Below are 24,950 nucleotides of genomic sequence, written 5' to 3'. Positions count from 1 at the left end.
CATCTGGCTTTTGCACCTAAAATGAAAGCACTTTGAAGAGAAACATCTGGAGCGTGCTTTTTTTTTTTTATCTCTGTGCATTCCTGGCTGCTGCTGCCATCCTTAATGTAATCTTAGGTAATACTTGTAGAAACAGTCTAAATCGTATTTTTTAAGAATTCAGCTTCACTCCTTTTGAATTGCATAGGAATCCTTTGATATTTTTCCTGCTTTGGTTTATCTATTAAAAACATTGCTCATTCTGATTTAGTGTTTCCTAATGGATTCAAAATAGTTAATATTAGTTAAATTTAACAGATTTCTATAAAGGGGCATACAAGATGAGTCTTAGAAAATCAGTCTTAAAAATTGTCTGATAATGCCCCCAAATCAGTACTGTGAACAGATGCTTGCTTGATTCTCTTAACTGTAAAGATGGCAAAAGTTAAAAGTATGAATTTGCTGACTACCAAACATCTTGTGGTTTAAGGTTCTCTGCAGCACAGTTATAAAGAAGTTTGATTTCTGTTTAAATGTGTACAGAACTTCAGGTAACAATAGGTGTGCCTTCTGTGTTTAAGCTTTTTTGACAGGGATTATCCAGATTAAATACTGTGCTCAGGGTTGACATACTGTGAATGTTAACCTGTTTAGCCTCCAAAAGAGAAGGCTGAGGGGGGATCTAGTGGCCTGTTATAAACTAGTCGGGGGGGATCAGCAGGCATTGGGGGAGTCACTGTTCCCCCGAGCACCACCAGGAGTGACCAGGAATAATGGTCACAAGCTGGCAGAGGGTAGGTTTAGGTTAGATATCAGGAGGCGCTACTTGACGGTCAGGGCGGCTAGGGTCTGGAACCAGCTTCCAAACGAAGTGGTGCAGGCTCCTACCCTGGGGGTTTTTAAGAGGAGGTTAGATGAACACCTAGCTGGGGTCGTTTGACCCCAGTACTATTTCCTGCCATGGCAGGGGGTCGGACTAGATGATCTGCTCAGGTCCCTTCCGGCCCTAGAAACTATGAAATCTTGAAGCCATGGCCTCTTCATGTGTTCTCTTAATTGTTAATTATTCCTGACTTTAGTCAATTTGTTGACTCACAATGGCTATATATCTTAACTGTGCTGTGGCTAGAGCTCAGTCTTTTATGGAAGGGTAAGCTGTGTCAGAATGAAGTTGTTAATTATTCAAAATTATAGAGGGAGTCTGTTGTGGAGAATCACAGAAGTCTGATTTTTACTCCTTTTGGTTTGAGCAAATTTAGCCATCGTGTTGTGCCTCTTCAGTATTTGACTCTGCAGTGTGATTCTAGCAAAATAGAGATTGTACCTGTAGAGAAAGAAATACTTATTTAGCAATTCAGGAAGCTGTAATAATAAACAGAAATCTAATAAATAAAAAGCAAACTTCCCTTGTAGCTACAGAAACAAATCTAGAATAGTGTTCAGCAGTCTTTTACTGGCTGTAGGCTAGAATGACCCATGTTGGATGAGATGAGGGTATGTGGGCACCAGGACCTGCCCTCAGCTGTTGCTTCTCCTGGTGGTGACATGGGGAGAGCTCCTACCACAGCTAGCTCTTTTCCCCGTGGCTGAACCCCAACATCTCCAGGCCAGATCTGGCCCATGGCTGTAGGCTGCCAACCCTTGATATGGAAGAAATATAAGTGAAGGGAGTTTCTGAGCAGGTTGGCAGAAGTCACTTAACAATATGAAACTGACCCGTTTGTTAATCTGGCCAATGTACTGGTTTGTATATCATAACAGTGTATGAAGTAACAGGTATCTAGGTACCATTCAGTGTGAAATTGAAGTGTGAGGTCACATTTTAATCTGTTCATAATGCTAATTATTGTTAATTGCATCTTAACCTCTGCCATAGTAAGGGAAGAAATTGTATTAATCTTAGTTTTTCTTAACAAATAATTCAGCCAAAACTTTTGGAAGATCCCCATCTAGAAAACAGAGCTACTCATCTAAAAATGAAAACTCTGTGGATGAAAGCTTTGAGGACCTGCTTTTGAAATACAAGCAGATTCAACTTGAGCTTGAATGCATTAATAAAGATGAAAAACTTGCGCAGAATAACAAAGAAGAAACTGAGCATCAAGATGGTGCTGAAACAGCAGACACTGAGGACCAAGTAGCTGTAGAAGAAGATGTCAGTATTACAAAGGATGCTATAAAAGAAGTATCTCCTGAGGAGAAAAATCAAGTTATAACCTTTCAGGCATTTGAACTGAAACCTCTCAGACAAAAACTGACTACACCAGCTGAGAGGAGCAGGTTGAAAAAACTTAAAGATGGAACAAAACAACTGTCACAAAAATCTGAACTTGGAGAATCTAGTCAAGGTAACTATGGTATATTTCCCCATCTGCTTTAGCCTGCCAAAAGATCTTTCACATTTTACTAGGTATTTCAGAATATTGGACCTAGTAAGAATGGGAACATCTAGACATTTTAAATCTTGAATCTTTCAGTGTATTTTCAACACCATAAAGATTTTGGGAGTTGGATCCAGAATATAAAAATTGTGATAAATGTCTTTTATTCCATTTAGAATAAGTTTTTGAGAGCGAGTTGTCTGTGCAGAGGGTTGAGGAAGAGAACAAGACAGATGAGATGATTGCTTTTTAGTGTCAAAAGTTTAAACGAAGATGGTAGTACTCCAAACGTTTTCAATTTTAATATTGTGGTGGGGGGGAGGATGTGGGCATGCTAGAAGGGAGGAATAGGCTGCAATCGGACCTAGGCAGGTTACAAGGGTGGGCAGATGAGAATAGGATGGGATTCAACACCGACAAGTGCAAAGTGATGCACCTGGGGAGGAACAACTGGCACCATACCTACAGGTTGGGGAACTCCCTTGTCAGTACAGAGGCAGAAAAGGATCTTGGAGTCGTCATTGACTCCAGGATGAACATGGGCCGGCAGTGTGGGGATGCAGTCAGGAAGGCCAACCGCACCCTGTCATGCATCCACAGATGCATCTTAAGCAGGTCCAAGGAGGTGATACTCCCCCTCTATGTGGCTGGAGTACTGCATCCAGTTCTGGGCACTGCACTTCAAGAGGGATGTGGACAACATGGAGAGGGTCCAGAGGAGGGCCACTCTCGTGATCAGGAGGCAGCAGGGCAGGCCCTATGAGGAGAGGCTATGGGACCTGAACCTGTTAAGCCTCCACATGAGAAGGCTGAGGGGGGATCTAGTGGCCTGTTACAGACTAGTCAGTGGGGATCAGCAGGCATTGGGAGAGTCACTGTTCCCCCAAGCACTACCAGGAGTGACTAGGAACAATGGTCACAAGCTAGCAGAGGGTAGATTTAGGCTAGATATCAGGAGGCGCTACTTGACGGTCAGGGTGGCTAGTATCTGGAACCAACTTCCAAATGAAGTGGTGCTGGCTCCTACCCTGGGGGTCTTTAAGAGGAGGCTAGATGAACACCTTGCTGGGGCCGTTTGACCACAGTACTCTTTTCTGCCATGTCAGGGGGGTCGCACTAGATGATCTACTCGGGTCCCTTCTGACCCTAGAAACTATGAAACTATTGTAAAGTAATGCAGAATTTTTTTTAACAATATCCTTTATATGCTGGTTTTGGTAAAAGGTTAGATATGTGTTTTAAGAATGATGCTTGGCCTGTAAACGCTAGTTAACTGGTGTTTCTATTAAACTATTTAATTCTGTTCCTCTACTGGCTGGGTAGTAATTTTAATTTTGGCAAACTCTAAATTGTATTTGTTGTTTTAAATCACTATTATACCATATGTTACTTGCTCTTCAAGAGAGAATACTCTCTAAAGCAAGGCCACTTCATTTTATTATTATTATTTTTAACTGTATTGATAGTTATGGTAGTATAAGAGTGGCATTGTAGCCATGTTGGTCCAGAAATTATGCTAGAGGCAAGGATTTTTAGGGTGATTATCTTTTATTGGACCAACTGTATAGTCAGAATGGACCTTTTGAATGCAAGATGTTCTTCATGTCTGACCAGAACAAACTTGAGTACAGCATAGTAAAAAATGTTTGAGTTTTGAGCATGATGCTGATGGCTGAAATAATGGACTTTTGTGTAACACTCTGTTTTTTCTACTGCTCTCCTTTCTAGCACCCTTCTCATGAAGCTGTAGTGTACAGACATACTGTGTTCCCTTTTTGAAGCTGAAAGTGAAGGATTGAAATTTGGTGGTGATCTTATCAGTTTAGGGATTTGATATCTACATTAAGAATTTCCCTTTGCTGCAATATTGAGTTTATGTAGGGTGGGCAATGGAGAAATTAGGAGAGAGAGGTAAGAAAGATTCATGAAAGACATGGATTCAAAGGGTAGATGGAAAAGTGGAAGGCTGTTTTTAATTGTAGTAGAGCATAAAAATGGATCTGGGAGACAAAGTAATAAGGGAAACTAGGAAGAGTATAAAGGAGTGATTCATTAGGAGTAGGAGAAAATAAAGACTTTAAGAATTAAGAGTCTAGGATGAATATGTTCTTGAATAATGATTTCGTAGGAGGCAGGGTACCAATCAAGAGATTGAAGGAAAGGACTTGAATTGAAGTAGGAGTATGGAAAATGAATTTACCCTTTGGTATTAGATACGGGAATGAAAGAGGAACAGTGGGAAGATTCAAAAGATTATCCCACTAAATTAACTGGAATGGTAAATCAAGATTGTGACATGACTTTGATAGTGGGCTTCAAAAAATGGTCAGATCTTGGTAGTAGTAGAAAAAGCTGTAGAATTTAGGAAGAAATAAATGTAAAGAGAATGTAAAGAAGAAAATGCAAAGAAAAAAGTAGAGCTGTTTAAAAACCAAACAAGTTTTTAAACTAGAAAAACAAAGCTGGGCCTGGACATACAACAGACTTACACAGGTGAAACTTATGTTGGTTGTGTATTTTGATGTAAATTACATTGGGATCCAGAGAAGCAAGGTGTGCAGCTCTGGAGGTTGCTGCATGCAGTAAGCATTGTGTGTAGTGCTTTTTCTCCGGCTGATGGAAGAATGGGTAAAATAGCCTGTCTGTTTTAAGCAAATAGCTACACCAGGATAAACTGTGAACACAAAACACCTGGTTTTATTATAGTTATTCCTAAAGTTATTCTAAACTGGATTTGAGTAAATTACATTAGTTGGGTCTCTGTCATGTCTGCTTTTTTATGTTTGTGTAAAGCCTCATTGTAGTATGTAAATATAGGTTGTTCAGGCTCTGAAGGTTAGAAACAAGAATTAAGAACTCTGTTTTGTACAACGGTGGCTGTCTAACTTTGAGGTGGCTGGGGACGATGTACTGCTTTAGTGCCCTGTGCCATGCCATATTCCCCCTGTCCCCACTGCTTCATTTAGTTAGTGCCCCTGCAGGCTCCCCTTGATCTTGTGGGCTTCCCTTCCCACGCTCCAGAGGTGGGGGTAGGAAGTGGGAAGCTGGAGGGAGTGATGGGGAGCTGGGAGACCCTAGCAACAGAAGTAGGAGCTCAGTGAGGGGGAGCAATGCCCAGTGAACTCTTGAAAGTCATGGGTAAACCCCTCCAGGATGGTATGCAGGCCGTAAGCTGCCAGTTGGACAACCCTGTTGTGGAACGTGTGCTAGTGGTCGGAAAAAATACCGTATTCTTCAGATATGTAACTCTTATTTTTAATTTATGCATAGCACTTAATTTGATGAGCTAAACACATTGCATAAAAAATTTAAAGGTAATAGATTACATAAACTTGTCAATGACCTTATAATGACCAGTAGCCTATCTCTTATACTAAAAAAACAAACAAACCTCCACCCCCCCAAATTAACAATTATAATGCATGGTAATTAACTGCATACCAAACAGAAATGGGTTTTACCCTTTATGCTAATATGTATTAAAACTGTGGGTTCTGGTTCATTCTCAGGGGTACACATTCTGAAACAGAAGTGTTTAGCTAGGAGCTGCCTGTGGCATGGCTGTTACCCAAAGGTCTGAGAGCAGGACCATCCATTGTGGCTTGTTACTGAAAATTAACGAGTATCTCTTAAAATAATTGTGTGTAGTTTGGGTTAGTTAGATGGAGAATTATAAACAAGAGTATTCTTAGGACTCTTGTATGTTCATTTTAGTTGAAAAAAACTATTCTAAATTCCGAAAAAAAATGTTTGGTATTTTTAACCACTCCTGGGTCATTGTGGGCAAAGATTCTACAGCTTTCTGCAGGATACTGTAGACTACTTTGTGGTCTTAGTCTGTTTTCTCTTTATCTTCTCATCTGAGTTTGACTCATTTTTGGTGTTGATGACACCTGTTCCTATTTTAGTTGAATTGGCATGAAGAAAACCCTTAAAGATCATCATTGATGCATGTTATGTGAAGAAATGTGATTAATTTATTTTGCTACATGTAAACAAAGCTATACAGTAACGGGGATGGAAGCATCATTAATTCAATGCTGTTCTCAGATTACACAAATTGTTTCACTGGTGTTTATGATTGACCTTCTGCTTTGAAGCTTGGTAGTGTTAACAAGTTTATAACTGGGCTCTGCTGTTAACTTTCTTCAGGCTAAGTGAAACTTGTGCAAGGTTTTAGCAGCAGAATCAGTATTTTAATTTCTTTGCTTTGTCACTGGCCATGACAGAAGAAATCTGTTTAGCCTATTTTTCATTTCTAAAGTGGTTTCAGATAGTTTTACAATCCCTTTCATGTGCTTTTTAAAACATTTTTATTGTGTTAGGCTTTGATTTCTGTAATAAGCCTTTCAAAGTGAGTATTTCAAAGTAAAGCATAGCTGGCAGCATTCCATTTCTCAATGTTTCATGTGTGTGTTTCCAACAGTGCCTGAATGTACAGTGTGAGATGAATAGTTTCATTCTCTTATTCTGTCTAGAAAAAACTTTCTTGGGACTCTTTGCCTTAGTATTTCTCCCTTTTTGGAAGGGAGGGGTGAGGTGCTAAGGAAGAGGTGCTAATACTTTGCACAGAAAAAATTAGGTTGAACGTCAGTTTCTTTTCCCAGTTTGGAGTGCGAGTGGCCTTAATTGTAACATCTGCATTCCCAAAGCATTTAATACGAGAGAGCGCATCTTGGAGATTTGTTGTTCAGTATGTTTTTTCCCCTCCTATTTGGTGCCTATACAACTGGTGGGCAGAAAAGTATAACAACAGAGGTTTCTGGAGAGTCTTAGGAGATATTAGGCGGTTTTATTGGGGGTTTTGGGGGTTTTTTTGCTCAACCTGTCCCCGTTATGCCTCTCTTCCCCTTCTTGGGCAACTGTGTGGGAATTGTTTTCTTTTGGTGGTTCACTAGATTTGGATCTTGGTCTTAATTCTCTAAGATGCTGAGAATGACACGTTGCGATGGCCTGGGCTTCCTCAATTTGAGGAGGAGCCAACCAGGCTCAGCTGTGTGCATAAGAAGGCTGACTGATTGTTCCTGCTTCAGTAAAAGTGTCAGTCTTCTGGCAAGTGGTGCTTTTATTACATTTATAATATAAAACAGGAAGAAGGAGGGCAAAAACATATTAAGATGGAAACTTACTAGAAGCACAAAATGGACTAATATATGCTCTCATACTATCACTTCTCAAAATAAGATCAGTTATGCTAATTCTACTCTTCTGTATTTGAAAACTTGCTAGTGTCTGTAACAATCATCTTTATACTTGATTTCTAATATCTTAACACAAATGCATTGGTAATGTGGATGATAGAATGTGGCTTCAGATCTGCACATCATTTTCATGTAGTTGTGTGCAAACTGCAGATTTGTCTTTCGTCTAACAAGGTGTGGTTTTGTTTTAAAGGTGAAGACAAAGAACAGACGTTAGTACGAAAGCTCAGCACTTCAGATGTAACAACTGAGAAGGTAAAGTGCTCTATGTCTGAAATATTGTACTGTGATGTCCCTCTAATTCCTCTTTATAGATTGTGAAGTCAGGTTACACTTTGTTTGACAGTATTACTCTTCAAAAACTGGTGATGAAATGGATAGCAGGATTTTAATCTTATTGCTTCATTGAAATAAGACACTTAAAGATGTGTGTTTGTATATATTTTAGAGCCCTTTGTGAACTTGAAAAATGACACATTTAATGACTTTTAAATTGTCCTTTTTTTTTTTTTTTTTGCAAGAAGTTGCTTGATGAGGAGGAAGAGATGTCTGAATTGCAGCTTCGACTTCTTGCACTGCAGTCTGCCAGTAAGAAGTGGCAGCAGAAAGAACAACAAGTGATGAAGGAAAGCAAAGAAAAATTAACAAAGACTAAAACTGTACAGAAAGTCAAAGTCAGTACAAAAACACATTCAACCAGAAAAACTAGCACTCCAGGTAATGTGCTTAGTATTATCGAAGTGGCTGGCAATATTAGGTATTCTGATGCCCAAAACGTGATATCTTATGTCAGGTGGCTGATGATAGTTGTGGGTCTTTACCACTACATTGCATTTGTACAGCACCTTTCATCCTCATCTCTTAAAACTTGTTAAGAGTAGTCTTTGGGGACTTGTGTGCTCATCCCTGGAAGTTGTTAAATACATTTATTTTTATTTAAAGCTAAGCAAACTTTGAAGAAACAACAAACAAAGGCATGGAAAAAGGTGCAGCAGCAAAAGGAACAAGACAGACGTCAGAAGGAAGAGGATCTGAGAAAACAGGAGGAGGAGGAGGAGAGAAGAAAAAGAGAAGAAGAAATCCGAAAAATTCGAGACCTTTCAAATCAAGAAGAGCAGTATAATCGGTTCATGAAACTTGTTGGAGGAAAAAGGAGGTCAAGAAGCAAGGTGATATGGAATGGTTTTGTGATACTGCATTGGATAAACATGTTCATATCTGAGATCCATGATTTTGGTAAATAATGGTTTAGTGAAGTATAGAATTTGGATCTAGGAATTTATTTTAATTCCTGATCTGACAGATACTCCTCTGTGGGTTTGGTTATGTCACAACTTCTGCATAAATTTATATATCTGCAAATTAATGACAGGTAAGTGTTATTTCAGAAGTACTTAATGTAGTTCTGGCTTTATAGCCCTGAGAATACCACATTGTAGCTGAATTTTAAAATGGCTATTTTGGACACCAGACTTGGTAATCAGCATTTTCCAAAAAAGAGCTGAACTGCAGAAGCGCATTTATCGGTGAACAGAGTCAAGTGAGTGATCAGAAAAACAGCTGTTAGATTAGGATTTAATGCTGTCTAACTCTCTTTCCAGAATGTAGACGATACCTAAATGCAAACCTCTGAAAACTAGGAATATAGAATTGTCAATATCTAGTGTATCACGTCTATAACCTTATCTCTGTCACCCTGGAAGTGACAGTAGACATTGAAACAAAACCAAGCTCTGTGCATTATTCATGTCTGCATTTACACTGATGTTCACAAGGTGTCATGCAGCCTCTGTATTGTATTGTTGAGTTTGGAGTTTTGATAACCAGATTGTATTTTCCTGATGTGTGCTATATGCCATTTATGGTCCAATCAGATCAAGTAATGTATTTCTAATAATCTTTCTTGATTAGACCAGTGGAGACCGGGGGGGGGTGTGGTTCCTGGCCCCCTTTCCAAAAAATGTTGTTCGAAACCTGTTCAGTCTCTACTTGTAGTTACAAGGAGAAAGTTATGACTTTACCTGTTAGATTTCTCTTCTTTCTTCCCAAGTGGAACTTGATTAAAAAGGCAGTTAGCAATATTAGGATGACTTCAGAGCAAATAAAAACGATTTAAAATAATCTGACTTGCACTTTTTGTATGTTTAGTCTTCAGATACAGACTTGAGATGGTCCTTAGATAAGCAGTCTACTGATAGTGCAGGAGGGATTTATCAGTATGACAACTATGAAGAAGTTGCCATGGATACAGACAGTGAAACAAACTCACCAGGTAAGACTGATGCTCAATTTCTAACCTGGTTGGAAAGTCAGAATGTTAAAAAGGGTTATATATATTATATATGTTCTGTTATTTATTTTGTATATTAGTATGTAATATGAGCAGTCTTATCTCAGGAAGGAAGTGATCATTTGAGCAAAGAGGCTGAGTGAGTAATACCATGCATAGGGATTTAGAACCGACTCACAAGCATGTACTTGTGTGTTAAATAAAACCTCGTGAGGGCGGGGGTACATTTTTTACTAAGAACAACCCTTTTGGAAAATACTTGCATTCACAGTGTCATAGATTCATAGATAATTAGGGTTGGACGGGACCTCAGGAGGTCATCTAGTCCAACCCCCTGCTCCAAGCAGGACTGTCCCCAACTAGATAATCTCAGCCAAGGCTTTGTCTAGGCAGGTCTTAAAAACCACCAGGATGGAGATACCACAACCTCTCTGGGTAATCTATTCCAGTGCTTTACTACCCTCCCAGAGAGCATTTTTCCTAATATCTCACGTAAACTTCCCTTGCTGCAATTTGAGACCATTGCTCCTTGTTTCATAGATTTCATAGACATTAGGGCTGGAAAGGACTTCTGAAGATCATCCAGTCCAGCCCTCTGCCCCAGGGGTAGTAAGTCAGCTGAAGTCATAGGATCCCGGCAAGAAAAATATCCAGGTTTCTTTTGAAGGCATTCAAAGTAGATGCTTGAACCACCTCCAGCGGCAGGCCATTCTAGACCTTGGGGGCTCGGAGAGTAAAGAAGTTCTTCCTTATGTCCAGCCTGAAATGGTCTTGCAGGAGTTTATAACAGTTCATAATCCCTTCGGGTGCTCTGGTAAACAAGTGTTTCCCCAGGTCCTGGTGAACTCCCGCTTATAAATTTATAGGTGGCCATCAGGTTGCCCCTGAGCCTGTGCTTTTCCAAGCTAAAAAGTCCCGTGGCTCTCAGCCTCTCATCATAAGGTCTGTTTTCTTGACCTCTGATAATGCGCATGGCTGTCCTCTAGACTCTCTCAAGCTTCTCCACATCCTTTTTGAATTGTGGAGCCCAAAACTGGACGCAGTACTCCAGCTGCGGCCTCACCGAGTCTTGGTATAATGGGAGAATGATGTCCTGGGATTTGCTTGAGAAGCATCTATGGATGCAAGCCAGCGTTTTGCTCGCTTTACTAGCTGCAGAATCACATTGAAGGCTCATGTTCATGTTGTGGTCAGTCCTGACCCCCAAGTCGCTCTCGTCCGGAGTGTTAGCGTAGCACTGCCAAGCCTATAGACATGCTGCAGGTTTTTCCTCCCAAGGTGGAGAACCTTGCATTTTTCAGTGTTAAACACCATCAGGTTCTTGTCCGCCCATTTACTGAGCCTGTCAAGTTCAGCCTGCATTACCCTCCTGTCCTCAGGTGTGGATGCTTTTGTTCTGTCACTTGCCGCTACTGTGAGCAGTCCAACTCCATCCTCTTTGGAACCACTCTTCAGGTAGTTGAAGGCTGCTATTAAATTTCCTCTTAGTCTTTTCTGCTCCAGACTAAATAAGCCCAGTTCCCTCAGCTTCTCCTCAAAAATCATGTGCACCAGTCCCCTCACCATTTTTCTTGCCTTCCACTGGATTCTCTCCAATTTGTCCACATCCTTTTTTTAAGGGGGGTGGGGTAGGGGCAAAACTGAATACAGTACTCCAGATGTGGCCTCACCAGTACTGAATAGAGGGGAATAATTACTTCTCTCGATCTGCTGGCAACACTAATACAACCCAGGATGCCATTAGCTTTCCTCACAACAAGGACACACACTGTTGGCTCATCTTCAGTTTATTGTCCACTAGAACCCTCAGGTCCTTTTCTGCACAGCTGTTGCTTAGCCATTTGGTCCCCAGCCTGTACTGGTGCATGGCATTGTTCCATCCTAAATGCAGGAACTTGCATTTGTCCTTATAGAACCTAATTGTTGGCCTAACTTCCTGAATCAGTAGCCTATACTCTGTTCAGGGCTAGGTGCAACCATCAAAGCAAAATCATGACATGTCCATTCGATACTGGGAGACTTGTATTGATACACAGAAGCAGCATATGATTAACAAGCAAGCAAAGCTCTCGTCGCACACTGGGTTTCTACGGATGGTCAAGGAATCCAGATGTCTGGCCAGTACATTGATCTGTGGGTCTGTTGCTTTGGTGACCTCAATTGCAGGCTGATGCCAGAAGAGAGAGTCTTTGTTTTCCACTTCAGGTTTATACCTTTAGTTCATGCCATCTGTCCTGTGCCGGTGCTTAAATACCGGTGCATTAAGTCTGCTGCATTTGTTCAGCCAGTAAGGGGTTACTCAGATACAGTTCCCATAACACTGTAACTGGAGTTTTTCCACCCCAGAGTTGGCCTTGTTTTTGTGCTTCCAGCTGCACGTTTTATCTCCAGTGAGACCCATTATGGCCTGGGCAAGACTCCCTCTTCTCCATCTTACTTTCCTTATCTGTGGGTGTGAATCAATGCTGTCAGGTTTTCTGTGGGAAACCTTTCCACTGCTGGTGGTTTCTGGGTCTTGCTAGAACAAGCAAGCATTTGGCTATCCTTATGTCAAACAATAGTAATTTATGTTAACTATATATGTATATATTATAATAACTCACTAAACTATAATATGTTAACTGCATATATGTGTACTAAAGAATAAATAACAGAGCTAAACCCAAAAATATAATCAGCATTCATAAGACTTCTTTTGGTCCAAACCTCCAATTTGTCTAGGTCTCTCTCAATCCTAACCTTACCCTACAGCATATCTTCTTCTCCCCTCTTTCTCCTGTCTGGGTGCCCCCCACCCATCCCCGTGCCCCTCTGCAACTTGGTGTCATCTGCAAACTGCTGAGGATGTACTCCATCCCATCTTCCAGGTCGTGGATGAAGATATTGAATAAAACTAATCCCAGGACTGACTCCGGGGTACTCCATGCTTGATACCAGTTTCCAGCTAGACATCAAGCCATTGATTTTTACTACCTTTTGAACCCAACACTCCAGCCAGTTTTCTATCCACCTTACAGTCCATTCATCAAACCTGTACTTTCTTAGCTTGTTTGCAGGAATGCTGTGGAGACCCTATCAAAAGCCATGCTGAAGTCAAGTTATATTTACTGCTCTCCCCTCATCCATAATACCAGTTATCTCATCGTAGAAGGCAGTCAGATTGGTCAGGCATGACTTGCCCTGGGTAAATCCATGCTGACTGTTCCTAATCACCTTTTCCTCTAAGTGCTTAGAAAGTGATTCCTTGAGGGACCTGCTCCATGATTTTTTTTTTCAGGGACTTGGGTGAGGCTGACCTCAGGTGGTCTGTAGTACTTTGGATGCTCCTTCATCCCTTCCTTAAAAGATGGGCACTATTTGCCCTTTTCCAGTCATCCAGGACTTCCCCTGATTGCCACAAGTTTTCAGAGATCATGCCCAGCGGCTCTGCAATTGCATCAGCCAACTTCCTCAGCACCCTTGGGTACATCATGTCTGGCCCCTTGAACTTGTACACATCCAGCTTTTCTCATTGATCCCTATTCTGTTATTTTGCCCCTATTGGCTGCTCATCTTCTCCTCAGACTGTGCTGCCATGTGCTGTACTGAACTTGCCTATGAAGACTGAGGTAAAAAAGGCATTGAGTCTTTTCCGCATCATCTGTCATAACCAGGGATCCGGGTTTTCTGTTTCCCTTGGGGAAAAACAGGAAATACACGGATTTCCCCCTTTACCTAAGGGAAATGTGAATTTCTCATTTTAAGAGGGAAACCCACGCATTTTGCACTTTTGCAAAGAGCTCTCTGCGGCTGGCAGAGTTCCATCCTGCACAGGGCTGGAGGGAAGTGGGAGGAGGGCAGTCAGGCAGGGCAGCTCCATGTGTATATGGCTGCCAGGCAGGTTGGAGAGTAGCTCTCGGTAAGTCTGGGGGGGCAGGATTGGGGCTGGAGTTGCTGCCCAGCTGGGTGGTGCATGGGGCTGAGAGCTGGAATGTGCGGCTGCAGGGTCCCAGCAGAGAGTGGGACTGGGCTGTGGGAAGCTCATCGGAGGTGCGGGGGGGACCATTTCAGGTGCAGGCTCCTGTGGACAGGATCTTTTGATAGTCGGGCTTACGCAGGTCACGCTTGCTTTAAAGGTCAGGCTTAATTTTATTAATAAGGGTTAAACAAAACAAAATCAACTATGCTGGGTGCACCAGTGAGCACCCACTCACACTGGTGTTGTATCTCTGGGAAGGGTCGCCGGGATCAGGCGGGTCTGGCGTCCTCCCCTCCGGCTGGCCAGGCCGAAGGTCGCTCCGAGTCGATTCAGTCCGTACGTTCCGTCGGGCGCGCAAAGACCCCAAAGTTCACAGCGCGATGTTTTTTATACTCTCTGTGATACAGGGCCGTCTAATTACATGTGGCGCTTTCTCATTGGCCCGAAGCGGCGACTGTCACATTATTGACAGGCCCTGGACTTCCCCTTGAGAGACCCCGTGCGGAAAATTCCAGCTGCATGGTGCTTCCACGCTGCAGCCCCAGAGTCTCCCATCCACCCAGCACTTGTTACATAAACACTAAACACATGCGAACATGGCCACCTATAGCACTTAGCAAGTGCAAAATAATTACAACAGCTCCCTGCCCTGCTGCCTTCTCCCAGGGTCTCTGCAGCCCAGCAGGTGTGACCCAGCACTGTAGGGCAGAGCGGAGCTGCGCAGGAAAGTTCCTTACTGCCGTGAGTTCCATGTGGCCCTGGTGAGGTGCCCTCTACCTGTGTGGCAGCAGTGGCATGGGGTTGTGCCCTTTGCTGCTGCTGTGCAGGCAGGGAACACCTTGCCAGGGCAGTGAGGCATTTGCAGCAGTAAGGAGTTCCCCAGTGCATCCCTGCTCTGACTTGCAGTGCTGGGTAACACCCACTAGGCTGCAGAGGCCCCAGGGGAAGCCAGTAGGGCTGGGAGCCAGAGCCTTCAGCAGGCAACCCGTGCCCACCCTCACCTAGTGCACAGATCTGGTGGGCATGGGTCCTTCTTGCCCCCCTGGGAGTCTGTGCAATGATGGGGCGCCAGCCCCACCTACTGCTTGAGCCTGAGGCAGCAGGGGTGGGGGACCTGGGCTTTGTGCTCCACTGCACTGTGGCAGCCAGGGCTTGGGTGCTGTAATGGAGGGCAGGGAGCTCTGGACCTGGGTCTCTTGCTGCATAGCTCTGGCAGTTGGGGGCTCCCTCTAGCAGGGTTGGGGATGGGCAGGGCGCTATGGATGGGGGGCAAGAGCTACCAACAGGGCTCGGGTGGCTAAGGGGGAGTGAGGGGCCCCAGCAGGGCTGGGGGGCTATGGCCTGTGATTGAGGGTCCTGGACCTTTGTTCTGTGAGCTCACAGGGCAGGGGGAGCTCTAATTTTTCCATGATGATAAACCTAAAATCAAATGCCAAAATGTATCCGTATTTAGGATTTATTTTATTATAGTGATTGAGGCACTGGTATGCTTCCAGATTGCTTTAAAATTGTAAATATATCAATTGTGTTCAGCTGATACCTGTGTATATATAGTGGCTTTTCATTTTAATTATGGTTTGGGGGGGGGGTATCAGAAAATTTGCATTTTTTTTTTAATCGGGGGAAACCAAGGTCCCTGGTAACTAGGTTGCATCCCTCATTCATTAAGGGTCTCACTTTCCCTGATCATCATCTTGTTGCTGACATACTTGTAAAAACCCTTCATGTCCCTTGCTAGCTGCAACTCCAGTTGCACTTTGGCCTTCCTGATATCATCCCTGAATGCCCAAGCAGTACTTTTTATATATTTCCCTAATCATTTGTCCAAGTCTCCACTTGTAACCTTCCTTCAGCTTATTAAAGAGTTCCCTGCTAAGCCAAGCTGGTCTACTGGTATACTTGCTAGTCTTGCTATGCATTGGGATGGTTTGTTCCTGTGCCCTCGGTAAGGTTTCTTTAAAATACAGCCAGCTCTCCTGGACTCCTCTCCCCCTCAGACTGGCCTCTAGCCCATCAGTTTCCTGAGTGAGTCAATGTCTGCTTTTTTAAGTCCAGGGTCCTTACTCTGCTGCCCTCCTCCCTTACTTTCCTCATGATCCTGAAATCAGTCATCTTGTGGTTTCTGCTGTCCAGCTTGCTGTCCACTTCCATGTTCCCCACTACTTCTTCCCTGTTTGTGAGCAGCAGGTCAAGAAGAGCATGATCCCTACTTGGTGTCTCCAACACTTGCACCAGGGAGTTGTCCCCAACACTTTTTGAAAACTTCCTGGATTGCCTGTGCACTGCTATATTGCTTTTTTAAGCAGATGTCAGGGTGATTTCAGGTGCCCCTTGGAAATCAGGGCCTGTGTTTGGAGGAACTTTGGCTGGCATCCTCCTGATCTGGTGGTCTATAGCAAATGTGTCCTCCTCTGACTTCAACCCAGAGAGTTTCAACAGGTCTGTCTCCACATCATATAAAATAAAAATATAAAATATTTTAAAAAGTAGCAATAAGACATGAAATGGATCTGTGTATATTTTGGAGGAATGAAAAAAATAAATACTGTCTCCTGTTTTGGTTTCACTTACCAAAAATTGAGTAGTTTGTAAATCAAGTGCTTCTGTACTTTGTTTTATCGTGATGATTTGAAGTGAGATTATCAGTAAATTGATCTTTGTAACCTAGACTGGTGGTTGGTAATTACCAAAATATTTTTGTTGTAGCATCTTCTCCAGTACAGCCTCCCTTCTTTGAGTGTCCAATGGGATATTTTCCTCCTCCTCCTGCACCACCAATTGCCTTGTCATTGCCACTTCCAGTTCCGGTAAGCAATGAAACTTAAAAAAAAAATTATGTTGGCTCTAATTATTTAAATTGATGTTTCTTTAAAGTACATATTGGATGCTGTATTTTGTTTCTTTAAAATATTTGAGATTTTTTGTGACCTCTTGTAGACTTTTAGCACTTTCTGGTGTCACTACCTCTTCTACTGATGATTTGTTCCCCTGCTTTAGTGAATTAATTTGGAGTGATTTAGTCTTTTTCCAGGACCAGCCAAATCAAGCAGTTCTTTCAACCGCTTATAGTTTTTCCGGTTTCTGTCTCTGTTGCTGCTTGGGCTTCAGTCAGTCTCTTGATTTACTTTTTGCTTTAGAGTAGAGATGTCAAACTCATCTGGCCCTGTGGCCTGGATGAGTGGTGTGGGGCCAGTCTACAGCCCAGATTGAATCCCAAGTGAGGGCTGGTCCAGTGTGTGGTGTTCATCGCAGACCAGCCAGGCCCTGTGTGTGTGGCTGGTGCTTGCTGCACATACTGCTTGAGTCAACTGTCAGACCTAGAGCAAGCACCAGGGGCCATGGGCCACCTCTTTGACATGCCTGCTTTAGAGAGTTATATTTATCACTTCCAGATTGCATAGCTGAAGAAGAAGAGAGCTCAATTCCTTCTTCCATCCTCAGCTTTATTTCTAGGCTCTCTATATAAGTGAGCATCCTTTTGCCCATATTAATCACAAATAGACAATGTCCTGCTGTTGCTCTATTGCATGTCTTTTCCACTTTGTCTGTCAGGGATGCAGTGTCACTTTCAACTAGACTCTGGTTGCCTTCTCTCATGTGATTCCAGTAGCAATTTATATACCTATTTGTTTGTCTTCCTCTTCCAGGTGCATACAGGCAATTTTTTTCCCCTTTTTTTTTTTTTTTTTGTTTAGGTGTTGCTCCTCATTTTATAAAACTTAAATACCTTCAAAGGACTTCGTAAGAACACTGCCTGGGGCAGTTCTTAAAGGTTTATCACTAGGTCACAGTTTCTTAGCAGTAAATTAACTTGTTTCTAGCTTTGGGCTGCCGTGGCTAGTCTGGTTCTAATTCCCAAATTAACTTGTTTGTACCCAGCTACTATACAGTGTAGTTATGCCCTTATTGTCACTGCCTGGCTGCTTGCCTGCCTTTGTAAATAGGAGCAGCTTTTTTTAGCTTCAGCTTTTTCATGTCTGAATTGCAGTATTTGAGTTATGGTTCCAAACCCTGATGTAATCTGTTTTAATTTGACCTTTGCTAAATTATCCAGAATAAACAATAGTTAGGTTTTTCAATTTTTTTGTTCATTACTTTTTAGGCAATACAGCCTTTAAGCCAACTTTATATGGATAGCATTTCTTGTGTTTCTCTTGAACCTCCTCCACCTCTCCCACCCCTTCCACCTGAGGAACCTGAACAGCCACCAAAACCTCCGTTTGCAGATGAGGAAGAAGAAGAGGAAATGCTGCTACGAGAAGAGCTTCTCAAGTCTCTAGCTAATAAACGAGCTTTCAGATCTGAGGTATTCCATTGTGTAATCTGTGAATATAGCCTCTAGATGGCAGTTTTGATCTTAATTATAAGTGTGACATGCAACACATGGGGAATAGGCTATTTTATGCTATTTTATTGATATGTAACATGACCCTCAGTTAATTTAAAGAATCTGTTTTTAATTTGGCAGTTTCATCTGATCTGGTATAACTGGATTATGACACTTCAAGGGACTGAAAATCAGTTTGGAGGGAGGAGGATTTATAATTGCTTGCTTGCTTGTTTGTTTGTTTGTTAAATAAGTGAAAAGTGAATAAACTCTTGGGGTGGAATTGGAGTTTTGTAGCTGTGATGGTCCAGGAAAAGTATGATAGGCAAGGATCTGGGTTACGTCTTTTATTGGACCAACTGTGTAGTTGGGAGAGAGGTTTGATATGCTTTCAATGCCTTCCTGTCTGCTGTTTTAACTCAAGCTGCCTGCTTCTCAAGACCTGTGAAAGGTTTTGTCAAACCTTTCTCTTAACATTTTGTTAGATTATCTCTTACAGTTAGTTTAACTAAAGGTATTAAAAAAACAAACAAACCATTGCTTCTCCTAAACTCTTGGAATAACTCAGCATTGCTTACTTTGTTCATTTAAAGTTGAAAGGGCTTTTACTTTCAGTTTCCTAGCAACAAGCATTGCTAGAAAACTAGAACATGACACAATATTTAAAGTAAAAACCACCCTAATTCTTCCCCTACTTTTAGTGAAAATAAAATTGTCTGACCTTTTGGCATCATGAAAAGGTTGCAGCTATTTTTCCTTTGTATAGCACTTTTAAACTGGAGCACAGCCATTCTTACCCAATACATTTTTGGCATTGCCATGCAGCTATATATATAGTAGTAATGGTATACCTTTCAGAAAAAAGTTAGGTGGTTTTTGGGTGGTATAGTGTCTGCTTTCAAGAGTTTGTGGAAGTGGCAGGGGCACTATCGTGCTACTGCTTTTAATTAATTTCAGTCTACACTTCTGTACTTCTTAAAAACACTTTGACTTAGTGCTTTGTGCTTCTTTCTGATTTGGATTTTTAAAATTTTATTTTCTTAGGAAACTTCAAGTAATAGTGGTCCACCTTCACCTCCTGTTCCAGACAATTCTCAGTCTGTGCCAAGAAGCAATTTATCAGCAGTCAGTATTAATACTGTATCCCAGCCTCGGGTACAGAGCACAAAGTTTGTTAGAGTACCTCGACCTTCACGAGCAGTGATCACGGTAAGTTGAAGTGATCAAATTAGTTGAAGCCTTCACTTTATAAGACCACCCAGCAAAGTTGTCTTGGACCAAAATGAGCAAACAGATTTCAGCTATTTTGGCAGTTGAGCACAAAATGGTATAGACATTTCAGTTAAACATTATTCGGGTAGCTGATTACTTTGGTAATCAGCATCTTTTAATCTTAAAGAAACAAGGTGACACTCAAGAATTATTAACATTTAGGACCTTTTATATCTTCAAAGCACTGTAAGCGTTTAGAAGCCTAATCCAAAGTCCACTGAGTTTCTGAAAGAATGTTTTAAATATACTTCAGTTTGCTTTGGTGTTTTACTAAATTGAAGATTTCAAAGAAGATTTTGCAAACAGAACATGGTTTAGTTCTTTGATTTTCTTTTCCGTTCTCCAGGCCTCATTTTTAAGGAAGGTAGATATTTGACATGGCAGTGCTAATCTAGTAGTTCACGTGTCAGATATTTAATCATGTTTAGTGTGGACAGTGAAAGACTTGAATTTGATTTTAATAGATGTTTTGGGGTGGGAAAACAAGTTCAGTTCAAGTCAATGAGATCTGTGATATTCCTCATCTTCCTTGAGCCTTGAAAATGGTTTATGATCCTCTTACGATTTTGCGGGGAAGACAGCAGAGTCAGTTATAGGTTTGAACAGAATGGCTGGAGGTGTTTCGTCTGCCAGTAATGGCAGATGCCAGGGAGAGTAATATAAATAGGGGATTCCCAGCTCTAGATTTGTCCTGTGTAGATTGTAGAGCAGGGGTAGGCAATGTTTTTTGGCTGGAGTGCTGAAAACTCCTGCAATACCTACCTTGGAAGGTGCCGGAGTGCCGGCATGCCAGAAAAACAAAATGAGGGCAGGGGATACATGGCAGGATGCCCTGCTTTTGCCCTCTTCCCCCCCATCCTGGGCTCTGTGGTTGTCAACAGCTTCCCAGAACCTGAGCCAGCTGCAAACATCTGCTGCCTCTCCACCCTGGCCCCAGCTGCCTCCCAGACCCAGCTCCAGACAGGCAGCACATACCAGCGATGCTCCCTGCTGTGCTGCCCTTGCCTCTTGGAACCTGGTGTGGCAGGGCACTGCAGGGGGGAGCAGAAGGCTGCCTGCTCCAAGCTCCCCAGTGGCCTGCCACACTTTCCTTGTGTGCATGGGCAGCAGTGTAGGGTTGTGCTCCCTGCTACTGCCCCTGCCTGCAGGGAAGTATGGTATGTATGAGCTGTTTGTGGTACTCATGCTGCAGGTTGGCCACCCAGGCATATACAATCTAGTTGTTAATGATTCATAGCTCAGTTAATTTTAACATCTATTAAAAGTTGATGGGTAGATCTTTGCATCTTTGCTCATTTTTTTCAGCTGCAGTTGCTTATTTGCAGCTCTTCATCTTGCAGAGCTGTTCTAATAAGAAAGTTTGTTTTTTACCAGCAGCAATGGAAAGTCGCACAGTTCTTGTGCTTGCTAAATTAATTATTCATTGGAAATGTTCTGTTTAATGTGTAGAACAGAAATGCTTTTGATTTTGTATTTTAAAGGAATCAGCAGATCACTTGTACAGTTTCTTCCCCCACTAACACTGCAACAAATGTATCGTTAATTCCCATCAGTCTGAACTTTGAAAACATTGTTCTCATGTACTGATGAAAAATCTTGTAACTTGTGCCATTTTAATTAAAGTCCTTTTTCTGAAAATCAGGTGATTGCATGGGAATGTCCATTCAACTTTCTATATATGAGTTTCTAGTCCTTATGGCTGTGGAGGAAAAAGTCTTGAAAATATGGTAAAAAAAATATACCCTGAATGCTTATTGGCCTTTCTTTTCTTTTTTTAAATCCAGCATTCTATTTAACCAGTCAGGAACTTGTGATGTTTTGGGCTTGACCGAGAAAGTTTAATGCTTAGTGTTTGCAGTAGTGCAATAATAAAGGTTCTACATTTTAACTAAAAGTGATAGTAAAGGAACACACAAAATTTTCTGATTTATTTCCCCCTTCGTAGGAACATATCTGTGTTGTAGGTTCCCAGTTTGTTTGAGAGGAACAGTTAAGTGTAAGTGATCAGGACTGCTGTTTAGCTCTGCTGTTCCAAATGACTGTTATTGCAGAGGTATAACTGCAGGAAATATGGACAGTAATCTCAGGATTTTCTAGATGAGGAATATTAAGGATCCAGGAAGATGCAGAGCATTTCTTTTTTTTTCCTACCAGATATGAGATAATGGAATTTTTGTTTTAAATCTCTACAGTGGCAGAGGATGGTATTCTGAGGTGAGGGTGAGAATTATTCTGGGTGGATTTGATTTAAATCAAATCACTTTAAATCATGATTTAAATCACTGGCTAGGAAGTCTCGATTTTATTCATTGTTTTCTTCAAAAAGTGCATTCTTTTTGTATGAGATCCTTTATTCATTTAACTTCTTGAAACTGCACTTTTAGAGAAAGGTAAGGGCTTGACTGTGTGCACAAACTTAGAGACAATGGGGCTGATGGTTGGGTAATCAGGTTTGTTATTTCTCATCTCCATATAACTGTTGTTAACAAGGATGTTATTTCTGGAGACAACAAACTCTAGCTATGTCTGAAGAAGGGTGTCTGTGCCCGAAAGCTTGCAAAGAACATTTTTTCCAACTATTTAGTTGGTCTGATAAAAGATATCACATCTGCCCAAAGAACCTTTTCTGCCTGTGATCTCTGGAGAGACAGATCCAGTTTGAGAACTGAAACTAAGCATCACAGAGATGCTTAATGGGATCTCCTAGATTGGGCATTGAGTCCCATCAGGTAGAGTGGTTTTCTTTAATCTTTATTAATCTATAGAGAACCCTTTAGAAACCTCATAAAATTGGGCTCCTAATATAGTCCACAGCCTGTTGTTACCTTTTTCTAAAACTTCTAAAAGGGTTACATGAATATATTGTCTCAAATAATATGTAGTTAGAAGTTTATAATCCCTATTCCGTGATGATATTTTTGAGCTTTAACATATCTTAAATTAAAACTATATTTTTTAAAGCATCTTAAAAATACAATTAAATAAAAACATCTGATTTAAATTAAAAAATCGATGTTATTTATTTATTTATTTTTTAAAAAGCATTGATTTTTATCCACCCTGGAATTATTCCACAGTTATCCCGGTTAATTGACATTTGCCAAGCCTATGTTTAGGAAGTAGAAAGAAGATTTGGGGAGAGCGTGGTTGCCTACAAGTATAGATTCTATATGTACAATTATTTCTCCCACTCATTCTCATGAACTGTCTTTTGAGAACTGTCACTTTTCAAAATATAAATTGCAGAAAATGCTTTCCTATCTTACGTGACTTTTGCCAGATACCTAAGGGTTCTAGTAGTGGAGGCATAAAACTACTCAAATATATCAAATGGATTGAAGTTTCTCAAAATAAATTCAGATATAATTTTGTAATTACCATTGTTATGTATTTTATAGCTTCCAAAGCACAAGTCAGTGGTGGTGACGCTAAATGATTCAGATGATAGCGAATCTGATGGAGAACCATCTAACTCAACTAACAGTGTATTTGGTGGACTAGAATCTATGATCAAGGAAGCAAGGAGGAATGTTGAGGTAAATAAAATATCTAATTAATTTTAGTATTTCTGTAAATACTGAAGGTAAACCGTATTTTTTGGATCTACAGATATGGAGTTATTTAAAAAAGATTTGAATAAATTTTTCTGCTACTCTGCCTAGGCAATCATATTTTCATTGCATTACAATTCTAATGTAACTCTGTTTTAGTTAAAAATAGTAACCCGCAACCTAAATTATGTGAAAATGTGTAATTGAAAAATGAAACTAATGGAGACCTCTTAACTTTTTGCAGATAAGATAAAGAGCTAATATTCAAATATTTTTTCTTCAAAAGCCTTTTAACATTCTTTTTTTTAAAAATCTAAAACTGTTTAAAGCCTTTAAATTTTATATTTAAGTGTTCCTTAAGGAAAATTATAACTTGTAGTAAGCACTTGAATTTTTTAATTTAGATTTGTGTGTATAATTTGCATATTTGGATTTCTCTTTTTAATAGGCCTCAAAAACCAAAGCTCCTCCAAAGTCAGAAAAAGAAAATGATCCTATGAGAACCCCAGAAGCTTTACCAGAAGATAAGAAGATAGAATATAGACTTTTAAAAGAAGAGATTGCCAAGTATGTTACTCTGTCATCAAAATAACTTTTACTGTATGCTATTCAATAATCAGTCCCTTTAATTGAGACAAAAAGCTATCATATTTAGAGATCTTTAGAACTGATCTGTAGCGCATCTTTAGTTTGAAACGTAGCCTTATTACTTTCTAGACTAGACAATATAGCTACATACCTATGTTACATGAGTGTGTGTGTTCAGGAAACATGACTCCCGAGCGAATCTAGGCAGATTTGGATAGACTGAGGAAGTGGGCACATCAGAATAGGATGCAGTTTAACAAGGATAAGTGCAAGGTGCTGCACCTGGGGGAGAGAATCTCCAATACACGTATAGACTGGGAAGTACCATTCTGAGTATCACGGCAGGGGAAAGCGATCTCAGAGTCTTAGTCAATGCTGAAATGAACATGAGTTGCCAATGGGACAAGGTAATAAGTAAGGATAACTCTACTTTCTTGCATTAGTAGGTGCATCACGAGCATCTCTAGGGAGGTGATACTTCCCCTCTGTGCGGCATTGGTCTAGCTGCAGTTGGAGTACTGCGTCCAGTTTTGGGCGCCGCACTTCAGGAGGGATGTGGATAACCTTGAGAGGGTTCAGAGAAGGGCTGCTTGTATGGTTGAGGGCCTGCGGGTAAGATCCTTTGAAGACAGACTGAGGGACCTGAATCTTCAGCCTCTGCAAGAGAAGGCTGAGAGATGGTCTTGTGGCTGTCTGCAAACTTATTGGGGGGGAGGGGCGGTCAACTGGGAATCAGGGATACTCTGTTTACCAGGTGGCCTTTGGGGTTACTAAAAATAACACCCACACGCTAAAGGAGAGTAGATTTAGATCGGATATCAGGAAGAAATTCTTTACGGTGAGGGTTGCTAACATGTGCAATGGGCTTCCAAGGGAGGTGGTGCTTTTCCCCTACCCTGAAGGTGTTCAAGAAGAGATTAGACAGGCACCTAGCTGTGGTTATTTAACCCCATTGTTCTTTCCTGCCTGGAGCAGGAGGTCAGAACTGATAATCTACAAGGTTCCTTCTGACCCTAGAAATCTATGAAATCTAACTAACTGAAAATTGCTGGAGATTTAATTCTTAATTTGTCTGTTCTAGTCGTGAGAAGCAGCGCTTAATTAAGTCTGATTCACTGAAGAACAATTCATCTCCTGCAAATTCTGATGGTGAAGTTGATGGGATCAGTAGAATAGCAATAGTTACAAAACAAGTGACAGAAGCCGAAGCAAAACTTAAGAAACACAAGTAAGTCCTTCAGTATGATGTAAGCAACATGCTGAATTTTGTCTAAAGGGGATGAAAAACTCAAATTTTTTTTGATGTTAATTTTTTCATTATAATGGCCTTCATTATCCATAGTTTTGTATCTTACATAGTCATTTTTCAGTCCACTATAGAGTTATAATACCATCTGACAGTG

The 24,950-nt window shown here is 41.2% G+C and overlaps 1 protein-coding gene across 2 annotated transcripts in view; it reads left to right on the top strand.

The window, feature by feature from the left end:
* Positions 1-24,950, top strand: part of ZFC3H1 (zinc finger C3H1-type containing) — a 62,041-nt gene that overhangs the window by 5,125 nt on the left and 31,966 nt on the right. The window contains exons 2-12 of one of the 2 annotated variants that reach the window (XM_090042540.1): positions 1,905-2,327; positions 7,755-7,816; positions 8,086-8,278; positions 8,504-8,730; positions 9,710-9,833; positions 16,516-16,616; positions 17,912-18,115; positions 19,181-19,345; positions 22,807-22,944; positions 23,408-23,526; positions 24,629-24,775. In XM_090042540.1, coding sequence (XP_089898666.1) covers positions 1,905-2,327; positions 7,755-7,816; positions 8,086-8,278; positions 8,504-8,730; positions 9,710-9,833; positions 16,516-16,616; positions 17,912-18,115; positions 19,181-19,345; positions 22,807-22,944; positions 23,408-23,526; positions 24,629-24,775 — 1,903 coding nt within the window. Of the gene's footprint in view, positions 1-1,904; positions 2,328-7,754; positions 7,817-8,082; positions 8,279-8,503; positions 8,731-9,709; positions 9,834-16,515; positions 16,617-17,911; positions 18,116-19,180; positions 19,346-22,806; positions 22,945-23,407; positions 23,527-24,628; positions 24,776-24,950 lie in introns of both variants that reach the window. The other variant, XM_090042539.1, reaches the window with a different exon arrangement.

The sequence above is a fragment of the Crocodylus siamensis genome, chromosome 4 (genome assembly GCF_052110815.1).
Source record: "Crocodylus siamensis isolate JL-2025a chromosome 4, ASM5211081v1, whole genome shotgun sequence".
Classification (NCBI taxonomy): Eukaryota; Metazoa; Chordata; order Crocodylia; family Crocodylidae; genus Crocodylus; species Crocodylus siamensis.
The sequence above is the reverse complement of the archived record's forward strand: the minus strand, read 5'-3'. Positions and strand labels throughout refer to the sequence as shown.